The sequence below is a fragment of the Pimephales promelas genome, chromosome 1 (genome assembly GCF_988280905.1).
Source record: "Pimephales promelas chromosome 1, fPimPro1.hap1.1, whole genome shotgun sequence".
Taxonomy (NCBI): Eukaryota; Metazoa; Chordata; class Actinopteri; order Cypriniformes; family Leuciscidae; genus Pimephales; species Pimephales promelas.
The window spans coordinates 29,299,812-29,314,067 of NC_142769.1; the positions used below are offsets into that span (position 1 = coordinate 29,299,812).

Consider the following 14,256-nt stretch of genomic DNA (forward strand, 5'->3'; position numbering starts at 1 on the left):
AGCAACCGGGGAGTAATTGGGGGTTAGGGGCACCTCAGTCATTTCCTGCCTTTACTGAAAATTGAATCCACCTCTAACCACGGCTGTCTCACTGTGGTATCCCTATCATTACCACATTCAAAAATTGAGTATGCTGAACCCAAAACTGGGCCAAAATATTGAGCATTATCTTTTATTAGGTTGCTTCAATACCTTCCACATAACCTTGTTAAAACATACCATCAAAAACAAAAGTATGAAGAGAGACTAAATTAAAATAACTGTTGAAACAATTAATATAATAAAATTAATTTAGGCTCTGTAACTCTGAAAGGGTGGGGTTGGGGGTTGTACACCCAGAGTGATAAAACAGTACATTTACCTACACTATAAAAAAACAAGATGATTTCTGTAAGATGATATCAAAAACTCAGCAAAAAACACAAAAGAAAGAAATTCCTCATGCACACTTCTGAAATTGTCTCTGAACTCAAAAACTCAAGTCCTGGTTTGACAGACAGGGCTTAGACTAAGCCATGAATTAGGCCTTAGTCCAACTAGGGAATTTAAGTAGCTTTTATAATTGTTGAATTGTTTCTTAATTACTGATGTGATGTGCTGCAGACTAAACAATACCACTGATATATTTTAAGATATGTCACTGCAACTTGCTTTGAGTAAAAAAGAGCTTAAACATGCACTTTAGTCTGGGACCAGGTCAAACCTTGTCTGTGAAACCAGGGGATTGGGTCCAAGTGCACAAATCCAAATTACGAGTTCAGGGATACAAACTGATTTTCATTTTTCAATGATATCATGCATGATGCATAGAGAAGAGTCAGGCTGGAAATCACACCAACAGCCAATTTACAGTCTTTAAACAATCCATGAGCAAAACACGTTGTAACCAAGCTAGTATCAATCTACTTACAAACAGAAACATACAGTATTTTGCCTAAACTGCTAAAACTCTTGCAAACAAAATGGGTATCAAACATTTCTGTACAGGCTTTTCATTTTGTGCAGTGCTACAGGAAACAGTGAAATACTTTTAAAATAAAGTATTATCAATGGATCATTTATGAAGAGCTGAAAATAATTTTCCTTCACCATATGTGGTAGAAAAAAACAGCAGCATAAAATAAAGAGGGAAAAATGTGTACATACATACATAAATACATACATACATGTGTAGTGTTTTTCTTTTGCAAATGTGGCCCTATACCTCTTTGGCCATGTGCTTTGTGTTATTTGCTGACACAACAAATAACAATGTTGAAGTAAAATGTCTGCCTTTCCAACTATTTTTTCAATATTTTTTTTTCTGTTGTGATTCTAATAGTTTACAAAATGCAGCATTAAAAATCCCAAAAGTTTCAGAATATTATCAAAATATCTTAAATCCAATAAAGAGAGTGTATTCATGAATCTAAATGATTCTTTTGTTTATGTTGTATTATAGATTGACAACCATTTTTATCTACTGGAGAAATAAATGTGTGCAAACCCTAATAATTGAATTAAATGATAAGAGAGTGAGTTTGTAGGCCAGTGTAAATCCCAGTAGAAGTAGCCTGGTTTAGTTAATCCAACGCTCCTCTTCTGCTACTAAAGATTCTATGTTATCCTGTGCGGGCTGTGACATGTCCCAGTTATCAGCCCGTTTCATTCTTTCCTGGCTTCTTGCACGGACCACCACTACATCTGAATTATCTTCTTCGATCCATCCTCAGTCAGTTGATACCTGAGAGAAAAAGGGAAGCCTTTATAATCAAGTAAAGGCACATGTAAAGGTGTGACAGTATGAATGAATGAGAATCATACCATCGAGTCCATCCTTTAGAAATTTCTTCACTTGCCAAGTCCACAAGTGCCTGTGACAAAGACATTAGCAAGCCACCATAAAAATCCAATGATCAACAAATTGAGAAAAAGTAGGAATAGTGAATGTGTCAGAGTTTGTACCTTGCCCAGTAGCACTTTGTGTTTGGACAGCAGTCCTCCATTTTTCACAGCAACATCAAGTGTCCTCCTATGCAGTTCCACTATAGACACACTGAACTCGAAGCTGACAAAAGCAACACACCAAGAGACTTTAACTTACTACTGTTATTGGTTAGTACTGTATGATGATACCTCAAACTGCACATACAACTGGCATCAATAAACTTACTGTAATACAGAAAATTTCTCAGAAACATGGGCAGTTACAACATATATTATAAAGTCTTGATTGACTTGGTACGGAGGGTAAAACAGTTAGCTACCGGTAGCTAAATCTGTCCATTAAGAAGCTCCGCAGTGGATTTAATATGAAAAGGAATGTCATGCAAATGCATACAGCAAGATAAACAGCAGATCTGAGTTTGAGTTTGGTAGGTCCTCTTCTAATTTGAATATTCAATGAGTTAAAGTCACTGTGTCTGTAACCGCTTTAAGTTTTACATGCACAAGAGCGAAGTAATAAATAAATACTATTAGGAAAAAGTTTTTTTTTCATTATTGTAATATGGTCGCCTCTGAATTTCCTCATAAACTGCCTTTAAAATCCCCATGTTACCACCTTACACAATATTGCACATTAAAAAGGAAGATTAAAAGTACCGCAACAAGCTAAAAAAAACATCTTAAAATGTTTCTCAAGTTCAAAAAAAGACAGTTTAATTGATTCATTGCAACTTTATCATTACAAATGTGTACAAAACTACAACATTTATGTCACACTTAAGTTCATTTTTATATATTCCATCAGTGTTATTTCCATAATATGTTATCTGTTTAAAAAATGAGAAAGTGTACTTCTTTTTCAAAAGGGCTTTTGTACCAATTATTATGAAAATGAGTTTTGCTGGTTGGTACTCTTGGTCTTGTGTCTGACTGTGTGTTCAGTGAGTTTCTTACGAGTGGTCATAGACAGGGTTGAGCGTCTTCTTGAGTGTACTGGTTTTTCTGCGGCCACTCCGGCTTTTGTCTGGTAACAGGTACAGGCGGATGTATGGGTCTGAGCCATCTCTGGTCAGTGCTATGAGGTTTCTGTGATTATGAGACATGGAAACACATATTTACACAAAAGCACGAGAAGTATTTTCACAGAGACCGGTTTTGTCACATTTATGCAAATTTAAACAAACAAATGCAAAAACGTGTCCCCTGTTATTTGCACACATAGCTTATAATACTCTGATCACCTGTCAAAAAAAACCTCACTATTATACTGAATATATTACAAATTACGCACACAAAATGATTTGGAAGTGGTACTAAAAAACAGAAAGGAGGAATGTATTTTTGGTATGAAGGTTACCTGCAAGCATGAACCACTACAATAAGTTTATTCCTCTGTGAGCTGTGTCGAATAGTGAGCTGGACTTCACCAAGCGGATATTGGCTCAGCCCAGAGCCGCTGTAACAGAGAAACAGCATGTTCATTTGACAGAGTACGGGACTAAGTTTTTCTTCAAACAATTTCTTAAAGTTAACATGAATTCAAAATTGACTATATTTCCTTTATTCCTTATTTTGCATGACTGACTTGATGCACATCATTCCCAATTAAATTGACGTAAAATATTTGAAGTACTTTTTGAATTATATAACCTTTTAACTCTTTTTTCTTAGTTTTTCCTCTTAACTCACACAACCTGGAAACATTCTTTTATTTAACAGCCACTTTTCACAATCAACAGGTAAAACAATGCATGGCTCCTCATTACCACAATTAGATGTAACTACAGTTTGTAAAAAACAACAGAATTTATGGCAAATAATAATAGGCTTTTATCAGCCATTACAACAGTCTTCAGTGTCACATGATCCAATCAGGATTATTTGATGCATATATATATATATATATATATAAACATTTTGTAGCATTATAAATGTATTTACTGTCACTTTTGATCAATGAAATGGATCCTTGTTAAATAAATAATTTTTTTTTTTTTTAAGTTTTGAACGGTGGTTTATTTGAATAATTTCATTACATTCGGTATAAATATGCAAACCTACTGCTAAAATACTCCAGTTAGTGTAATATAGTTTCAACTAGCTGAGCTATTTGGGATGCCATAGGAGTTTGTAAAAGGGAATCAGTGACAAATACAAAAAATGGGTCATGTCACACTTTCCACTGCTTCACTATTCAAATCGTTTTGGGTGCCTCAGTAGAGACCAATCTGCTCAGTGCTATCTAGTAAGTCATGCCGTGTTGTTCATTGGGCCGAGCAGATAAATACTGTAGTTCGCAATGAACTAGGTACTGCTATTGCGACTCACTTATTTGGCTTTTGGTGTTTCTCTTACTCAACAGAAAATGGCAGCGTGACTTCTAACAAACTGTAATTGCACTGACAAGAAAAAAAGCAAATCGCAAACATGACTTCTGCACATAGGGAATCAGTGTGTCATAAGACAAGGACACAGACTCACTTTTGTAGCTGCTGTAACCGCTGCTGCAGTTCCATTGTGGCACAGGGCAGTGAAATGTCAGAGGCCAGACTAGGAGTAGAGTCTCTGTGAGTCTGATGCTTGTGCGAGCTGCTTATCACTAGACTGGAAACACTGCGGCCTACCTCCGCAAGCCGCACCGGGGAGCCATCCGATCCTCTTTTCCCTTGAGGGGTGTCCGGTGGAGGGGTACAAGGTGGGTTGTGTGACGTCTGGATGACTGTGGAGTTGCTATAGCTAGTAGCTGTTTGAGACTGAGGGGACACGTAAGTGTTATTTTGACTTGTGTGTCTGACTCGGACAGATGATGGTTGGCTGGACGTGACCTCCTTTTCCAAACAGAGGACCTGTTTACACAAAAACATATTTATATGGAATGTGCTGAATGAAACACACACACACACACAAATGAATCGCACACAGACACACCAACCCTGAGAGCCATTTTGAGTTTGAGGGTGCTGTTGGGGCCAGAGTTCTGTAGGGGGAACTGCTGATTTTGCGTCATGTCCACCTCCTTCAGGAGAGAACCAAGTGCCACCCGCACACAACCCAGAGAGCACTTGTGCTTACTATCCCTCACCTGAGACACACAAACAATATCTATACTATCATTTGACAAATACAAAACAGTGTATGTGTTAAAATGTGTGTCTCTTTTTGCGGATGGTATGTACAGTATATGACCACATTCATATGTACTTAATGAATAAAAGTATACATTTGTTTACAGTAAGTGTAACCTACAGTAGACTTATGTAATTAACATTATTTTAGACTTTATTAATTACTTAAAGACACCATGAAATCCAAATGGACAGTTATATTTTTTATGGAATATTGTGGAATTTATTATAAATGGTTTATCCATGCACACAATTATTTTATTTTTATATTAATGTGGCCTTGTAATCTTTAATCAAAATAACTTGCAGTGGAATCTCTTCTTTTCTCTGATGATGTGTTTAACATGTTTACAGGCGCAGGGGTGGGACATCCTGTCACTAAGATGAGATCATAGCAATAGCAAGCAACAATCATACAACGATCCAATAAATTCCAACCCAGCATTTTTTCTTGTTCCAGAAGCCGTTTCACTCTGATATACTACACAATAGGTTAAAAAAAATAGCGCAATTTCTGTTTCATGCCGACTTTAACATTCATGCTATTGGTGTGGTTTCTTATAGAATACCTCAATTTCCAGTTCCTGAGTGCGGGGGTTGTTGATAAGGAAGGAAAAGGCCTCCTCCCACAATGGCTCAGAAGTTTTATACCTAACCTGAAATTACAGGAGCGAAACGGGACTGAATATATGTGCGCTGCTAGTCTTCAAACAGGTTAAAGCTAATTTATAAATGTTACCTTGCTTGTATACATCTTTTGTCCAACAGTCAGTTTGACAAAAGGATTTGGATCTATGCTCACTTTCTTCCCAGACTGTTGAACAAAAAAATAAAGAAAGAAAACTTCAATTGTACAGTATTATATGACAGTCACCATATATGACTGTCTCCTTTAATAGTCACCAAATCTACTTAACATTTGCTTTCTGGTAACACAATACAATATTTCCTGCATGTAATAGATTGATTACAAATTATGTCATAACTCAGTAAACTCAGTAAGTAATGTTTTTTTAGGGCTGTGCAAAAGTTAATTGCGATTAATCACATCCAAAATAAAAGTCTGTGTTTACATAATATTTTGTGTGTGCTGTATATAATTATTTTGTGTATATAAATACCTATGCATGCATGTATATATTTAAGAATTATTTGCGCTTAAATTCTGTATATATTTATAAATACATAATCTATATTATATAAATATAAATATTTTATATACGAATAACACATTTTCTTAAATATATACATGCATGTGTGTGTATTTATACATACAAAATAATTATATACAGCACACACAAATATATTATGTAAACACAGACTTTTATTTTGGATGCGATTAATCGCAATTAATTTTTGCACAGCCCTAGTTTTTTTACTAGCACTTTGTGGTAAGAATGTTATTTTAAGCTCTTCTATGAAAATATCAGCAACGTAAATACAATAAGCCTCCTGTTTTACTTTTATAAATTGAGAATAAATAATAAAATTAAAGCTGCAGTCCATAACTTTTGGTGCTCTAGCGGTGATGGCGCAGTGGATAAGATAAGACACATGCCTTTGGTGTGCAATTGTAAGTCGATTTGGATCACACAGATACATGGATGACGGGCGGAAGGTTTAACACACACACACCAAATACAACGTAGAACGGACAATGAACAAGGCAAAACACATGGCTTAAATATATGGGGAAACAGAGACAGCTGACAAGACCAACAAGGTGACAGGTGAGACAGATGAACTAATTATGATAATGACGACAGGTAGACAAGTCCAATGAAAATAAACTAAACGGAACACAACTGTGACATACACAACTGTCATTTTTCTTGGTCGATAAAACGATACACAGCTGACAAGACTAACGAGGGCTATTATCCGCCTACCGGAAGTTCAAGTTCAAGTTCATTTTATTTATATAGCACATTTTATAGCAGCCAATGACTGACCAAAGTGCTTTACAGAACTAAAAAAAAATAATTAAAAGACATTAACACCATGCATTTTTTTAAACCGAGCATGTGTGGACGGGTTGTTTTTTTTTTTTTTTTAACTCTGGTTATAAAAATACCTGTGTCCGTGTGGATAAGGTCTTAATGTCTATGACAAGTCACGCAGGTACTAGGCTACTCCACTGTGAGTAGGTACTAAGTAAGGCCCATACCAGTCTAAAATATTATTTAACACTATATTATTTAGACTATAAACACTTCTAATAAGTGTACCATAGTGATTCAGGATAAAACAAAAACACAGTTTGGAAAATAGATTCATGTACTACTCGCTTATTACACAATTTTTTTTACATTTTGAACACAAAAAAAAGTTACGGAATGCAGCTTCAAACTAAGCAAAAAAAGTATACAGTAGTAGTATATTAACTCAATGAATTTGGTAAGTTAATAATAAAATACATAAAAATCTGAAAATTTTATATTGACAATCTGCAAAATCTAAAGAATAAATGCATGCAGTGAGACATGAAGGAAGAATCCATTGGAAAAGCATTTAAGAAATAAACCCAATCCCAAAAGAATGAAAAATCATAAAAGATGTGAAATCATGCTTAGGCTCCAAATATGGCAGATATGAGTGCAGTGCCTGTTATGCATGTCACTGTTTGAAATGCATGCATTCTCAATGTACCTTCAGGCCTTTATAAGGGGGTTTGGGGCCATCAGGGTTAAAGTCAAGAGGATTGGTCTTTCCACAGCAAGTTTTGAGAGAAATTGAAAACAGGAAAGTTATTATAAAAGGACATGCAAGAATGATAGTTAGATTTGTCCAATCTTACAGATTCTTAAAAATACATATATTAAAATTTAATAAATATACATATAAAAAATTATATTTTTTTTTTTTTCACTGAACCAATGTTGGCAGGGATACAAAGATCATTAAATAACCAGGTTTTGCCCCAACACTTCAGACTGCTTACTTACTCTAGATCAGAACACATCAATCATATGTCTAAAATAGACCAAGCTGTATTTAGATCAGTCACGTGACTTCAGAATCAGTTAAAAATAGATGGTGAACAAAATGTATATATAAACCTTGGCCTCTGACTGTCTGATAAAACACAAATCATATTAAAACATATGCATTCTTATTTGCTGAGCGATTTTGATAGTTTTAAATGGGACAAATATCTAAGAAATGTGATGTTCATAATTTATCTTCAACCCTGCTCCTGGAGACCATCGTTGGGCTCCAACCCTAATCAAACACACCTTAACTAGCTAATCAAGGTGTGCAGGATAGCTTGAAGACGCATGGTTAAAGACTTTGTTTATTGCATAAACCATAAAAAAAATTCCATACACGTTACACATGCCCAACAAGTAAAAAACACATGCACTAGATCAACGTAATCTGTGTTGTTTGCTTGTTACTGAAGAAAAGCTTGACTGGAAGAAATGTCTATTCACACTGTTAGGTAAACAACTACAGCTAGTTCTGGAGAAGGAGGATGCAGATTACTGGCAAACTCACAAATAACGTTCTATAGAGAGAGTCGGGGTTCTCACAAAAGACTAGACCAGAGGCCCTCCTCTCCTTTAGGTTTCCACATCCAAAACTGCCCTCAAAGACACTCTTACAGTAGAAGAGGAAGGCACAATGCATTAAAAAAGTGTGAAATACTGGGTGACTACTGTATGTTTGGGTCAAGAGTCTAAAAACTTTCTTTATGACAATAAATGACTCGAAAAAATAAAAAATTCTGCATAGAGATCAATCAGCAAGCAACTGATCTTGTTTAATGAAGCTTGTATTACTACTTGTTGGTAATGTAAATGTCATGTCAATAAAACTGAAACTGATAACGACTTAAATTACATTTTCTGACTCTGTTAAAGGTGGGGTATGTGATTTTCTTTTTTAAACCATTTTATTTAAAATCACTTGAAATCCTATTCCTAACCCACTTACAGCCACTGAGTTAGAAGCACTGAAATGAAAATTAAGCAATTTAATAATCTGTAAGAGCGTCAATCAAACGGTCGTATCATGTCCCGCTCCCCACATCCCGCTCGCGCGCGTGTCCCCTTCGTGCGCATACTTAAAGCTTGTGACCCAGTCACAGTAAGTGCTAGCTGCCCCGGTACATGAAGAGAGAGAAAGTGCAAGTTGCTTCCATTTGGAGAATAACTGCGCATCCATGTTCTTTGAATGGATGGAGTCAGGGCCAGCGTTGGAGGAAAGAAGGTAGGACCTTTTGAGTGTACTTTCAAAATCTGCTGGCCGTTTTGCAAATCCCATACCCTAACCCTACCTTTAAGTACATAATTCTATGGTCACATAATTAAAGGTGCCAAATAAAAATAAAATATAAAATATTCCTTAAAGTAACCATTAACCTAAAATGGAAATTGCAGCCTTGTTTTGGGCCACATTGACTTTCGTTGTATGGACAAAATTCTATAAAATATAAATTGTATAAAACATCATTTGGGTGTGAGAAATTGCATATTTTTTTCTTCATATTTTACTCATATCCAAGCAGACTATCATAGAACATAAAAAACAATGTCGCTCTGCAAGAGATCCTCAGGGAGAGCCTATGTACACGGCTACACACACACACACACAAAAGTATACTTATCCTTACCGGCAAATTACTGGCAGAGTCCAGGTAAACAACTAGCAGAGCTGAAGAGAGATCCTCATTAGCCCTTATGCACCTCAGTACCTAATAAGAGAGCAAAAGAGAATGAAATGATCAAAGGTTTAGCTAGTTATGTTGAAATCATCTCTATCAGTGCCGGTCAGAGAGTTTGTGCATACTTGATCTAGTTTTTCAGCACTCGGGTACAATGATAGCCACTCTAATCTCAGATGAAGTTTGCCTGTCGTGACTTCTTCCAAGTCAAACCACTGCAGAAAAAAAAATGTGTTTAGTGCACTGGAATGACAGCTATGGGCTTAAAGAGCATTCAGTACATTCCAAAACAGTGATAATATGATGATAATCTTTTCTTTGGAATAATTTAAAAAATGTTTATGTCAAATAGTTTGAAAAATCACAAATGTTCTGCATAGAGATTAATCACTCAGCAAGCAACCAAACCTGTTTAATGAACCTTGTATTACTACTACTTGTAGGTAATGTAAAGAGTAATACATATTTATTTGTTTGTTTGTTTGTTTGTTTATTTGACAGGGACATTGCACAAAAAATTGTTACACAAGGCAGAGGTAGCTTTAAGCTAATTTTCATCTGTAGTCCAAGGTCAGAGGCAAAATGACAGCAGGTGTTTACAATGGACAAAGAGCATTCTTACTTATGAATTCATTCACAATATAAAATACAGATACAGCACCAGCAAAAGGATCACCTCAACAAACATGAAATTGCAATATTTACAGTATAATTCTCATTTCTTTATTTTCTTTTAATATTACCTTCTTACATTGTTTAGCAATACCCAAATTAACCAGTTGTGTTCACAAATCTGACCAGCTTTCAACCACTTCTTCAAATTAAGTTTAAACTGTTGCATGGTATTACTCTCAGGAACGGTTAATGGCAACACATTCCACATTCCTGTAGCTTTCACTATCAAAATCAATAAATACTGAAATTGAAACCTATTAAAAGCATAACTTTCTTTAAAACATCTACATTGTAATGCATACATTAGAAACAGACATTGAATATATATATATATATATATATAAACACACAGTATATAAGGGGGCAGTGTATAAAGGAATAATCAATGCCTACCAATACAGAATAATCTCAAGATTTTATCTACATCATTATACTTTGTAATCCAAAGCAGCCATGTTCACATTTTAGAGTTCACAGAATGAGCCATCATTGAGGTATACCCTCAATCTGAAAATAGTGTGTTTTTGTCACTTTCAGAAATGCGCGGGCATGATGGTTTTTTTCATGATGCACGAAACGGGAGGGAGGGACGAGGAGCCAACTTATTTTGTTTGGGATCTTGCTTCGAACACAAACAGAAGTGACGTTACCCACAATCGCTGATACAACCTTTAATAAGAATGAAAGTGTGAACATATTACCTCATCAACCTTCTGTTCTTTATGAAGCTCACTCAAGTCGATCATTAGACTGGAACAAAAATAAATGAAACATTACAAGTTTTTAAAAAGTTATATAAATAATGTTCACATTTCAGCAACATAAATGAATATGGCACCTGCCCAAGAAGTCATCTTTATCTGGGTCTTCATCAAAAAGCTCTATTTCCAGATGCTGTCCTGAATGTTCATATACTAGTGCCTAATAATAAAATGCAGGAAAGCACATTTTAGAGTGTGTGCATGAGTCTTAAGAGTGCAGTAAATTAGCGTTTGTATGTGTGTGTGTGTGTGTGTGTGTGTGTGTGTGCGCGTGTGTGTGCGTATGTTCACCTCATACACCTCGTTCCATTTGGGGTGCAGACATTCTTTGATGGTCTTGCTTCTAAAGACCTGGTTGCTGACAAGCAGCATGCCATATGGGTCAGACTTGCCTTTGATCAACCCGCCCAGGTATGTGTCCTTAACTTCCAGATTCTGAGCCTCAAGAAAATGAATCCTTAGAACTCCCTTATGAGTGTGAGAGAAAATTAAATATAACAAGAGATTACTAAATATTAATATGAACAGGTTTGCCAAATAATAAGCACTGAGATAGTTTTGTATGTGTATTCACCTTTGGCATAGGGAAACGAAGCTGTGCCAGTTCAACCTCACCTATCAGGGGTACAGTGATCCTATTGGGCAACACCATGTAAGTGCTGATAATATCCTGGATCATGTGGTCTGAAAATCCGCTGCCAATGAAAAAGAAATCATGATAAACACAATTTTTTTTTATTTTTAAAGTACTAAAGTGGTGAAGTGGATTTCTGATCATTCTCTTCTATGCAATTATTAAATACTTTGGTAGGGGGAAAACATGATCAAATTCTTGTTTTGAGGTTAAAGACAACATTAGGATCCTTTGTGGTTTAATAAATAACGCGAAAGAAAAATCAGGGGATTATGATCCGTGAACACGTCAACTGGGAGAGAACTGTTGTCTAAATAAACTTCAAAATGTTAAAGCGCTAATACTAATGTGAGCATTTCTTTTTCAGTAGTAGCCTACAAGAGAACTTTAATACAGCTCAGTTCCACACCTCGGAGCAACATTTTAGCTCCCGTATATGATTCATTAGACAGCGGCAACACTGTACTCAACATAAGTGTCTGAGCAACTTTCTCGTGCCGAACAGCATTGGGAAAAACCACTCTATGAGTTAACACAAACTCACCAGCAAGAATATGATGCCCCCTGATGCCCCTGCAATTTTAAGGAGGGGAAGGACAGTGTTAATTTTGACAGCAAATTTTGATTTAGTTTTAATCATAGTCTTTTGACTAAAATGCCATTAAGTTTTAGTCATATTTTAGTCATCTGAATTGTTTTAGTTTTAGTCTAGTTTTATCTGAGGCAAAATTATTAAATATGCAGCACGAGAGTTATATCTTTTTTAACTCCAAACAATTGGCCACTGAACCAGCTGATAAAATCGTCCTTTGATTCGATTCGTGATTACAACTTGACACTCAAATTAATCGATCACATTTTTCTTTATGCAAAAGACGTGCACGTGCACACGCACTGAGAGGGGACGCGGTGTTCACCGGGCTATTGTCAAATAATGACATACTGTTATAAGGTGTGTATAATTTAAACTACTTAGTCAACACTAACAATAGCTGCTGTTTGGTTTTCATATTGCCGCTCTCCTTCTAGTCACTTCTGAACTTGATGAACTTGACACTTCTGAACTTCTCTTGATTAAAACTCAGGGTCACGGGTTGCCAGATATCACAAAAAGAGCAAAACAAGCCCCCCTTACTAGCTTTCAAAGTGTGTGTGTGTGTGTGTGTGTGTGTATGTTTTATACAAATATATTTTACTGTGTGTTTTATGGAATCAATTTTCACTGTATTTTTAGTACATTAAAATGTATTATTTTCATACTGAATGGTTTTGTAAAAATGTCTTTTTAATATACTTATAGTGGCTATTATAATGTTATACTAATACAATATTAGTAAGCTGATATTATATTTAAAATATACTGGGAACACATTAATGTGAAGCTAAAAATATACTTCAGCTGTAGTTCTAAAATAGCTTTAAAGTGTATTAAAATACTACCAAAGAAGTGCTATTAAATATTTAATTATGTTTTATAAGGGTACTCTTAACATACTGTAGTTAAATATATATATATTTGAAATAAATATATATATATATTTGAAATAAATGATTTACTATATAAAAAATATGTGAGCAATACATAAATATGATTTTAATATATTATATTTTAAATAATTTATAAGTCTATTTAAAAATGCATTAAAGATGGGTTCAATTGTACTAAAAGGGGTAACAAATTAGAAAAAAATTAAGCTGAAATAGCATGCTAATTAAAAGCATATTTTAGTTCATCTTCAGTGTGTTTAAAAATAGTACAGTTGAGTACACTCAGATCTTGAGTTTATCTGAAGAAGTTGTAAGACTGGAAGAACTGGTTGAAGAGATCAACCTCACCACAGGCCTATGAGCAGAAGGACCTTGCTTGCAAATTAACATTTGAACACCTCTCTCACACACACACACACACTCCTTCCCTGCATCCCCACTCTTGCAGAGATCACCCAAACTCACACAAGAATTTATATGGTTTTAATTTGAACAACTCTCATAAAGTTTACATGTGTTTAGTATTGTTTGAAATGTCTACACGTGCGACTGGTAAAAAGTTTCCAAATAAGTAAAACAAAAGGTAATAAGGTTTAACTTGCTTTAATATCATTATCCACATATGGCAATGTGCAAGTCATTGCTCAAAAAAGAAGCATAAAAGTCACCCAAGAAGAAGAAAAACCATCAGGAAATCTGAGCATTACATAAATGTCATTTAAAGAAATGAATGAATGAGACTTAAAATAAAAACCACTATTATGGCTAATTTAGTTGCATATAATGTACTTTTCTGTCGAAAACATTTGCTTTGCCTTTTGAATGATTTTACACCGCAACAGAACAGGCTCAACAGCTAGGCATTTAAATAAGTGGTAAATTTACTTAGTGGTAAATTTGATCAGTTCACTGGAACTCAGCTCATCTACATGAAAAGGAAACAGGACACTCAACAACAAAACAAATAAATACAGACCGAGA

General features: G+C 35.2%; 1 protein-coding gene across 3 annotated transcripts in view; it reads right to left on the minus strand.

Moving 5' to 3' along the window:
* Positions 1-156: 156 nt before the first annotated feature.
* esyt2b (extended synaptotagmin 2b) overlaps positions 157-14,256 on the minus strand; it is a 27,937-nt gene continuing 13,837 nt past the window's right edge. The window contains exons 8-24 of one of the 3 annotated variants that reach the window (XM_089129417.1): positions 11,728-11,848; positions 11,445-11,621; positions 11,231-11,313; positions 11,094-11,142; positions 9,843-9,932; positions 9,667-9,747; positions 8,550-8,651; positions 7,701-7,757; positions 5,791-5,865; positions 5,621-5,707; positions 4,859-5,008; positions 4,408-4,772; positions 3,284-3,382; positions 2,881-3,012; positions 1,945-2,047; positions 1,804-1,853; positions 157-1,723 (exon numbers count right to left, since the gene is read on the minus strand). In XM_089129417.1, coding sequence (XP_088985543.1) covers positions 1,678-1,723; positions 1,804-1,853; positions 1,945-2,047; positions 2,881-3,012; positions 3,284-3,382; positions 4,408-4,772; positions 4,859-5,008; positions 5,621-5,707; positions 5,791-5,865; positions 7,701-7,757; positions 8,550-8,651; positions 9,667-9,747; positions 9,843-9,932; positions 11,094-11,142; positions 11,231-11,313; positions 11,445-11,621; positions 11,728-11,848 — 1,867 coding nt within the window. In that variant the 3' untranslated portion in view covers positions 157-1,677. The remainder of the gene's footprint in view (positions 1,724-1,803; positions 1,854-1,944; positions 2,048-2,880; positions 3,013-3,283; positions 3,383-4,407; positions 4,773-4,858; positions 5,009-5,620; positions 5,708-5,790; positions 5,866-7,700; positions 7,758-8,549; positions 8,652-9,666; positions 9,748-9,842; positions 9,933-11,093; positions 11,143-11,230; positions 11,314-11,444; positions 11,622-11,727; positions 11,849-14,256) is intronic. The other 2 variants (XM_089129415.1, XM_089129416.1) reach the window with 2 other exon arrangements.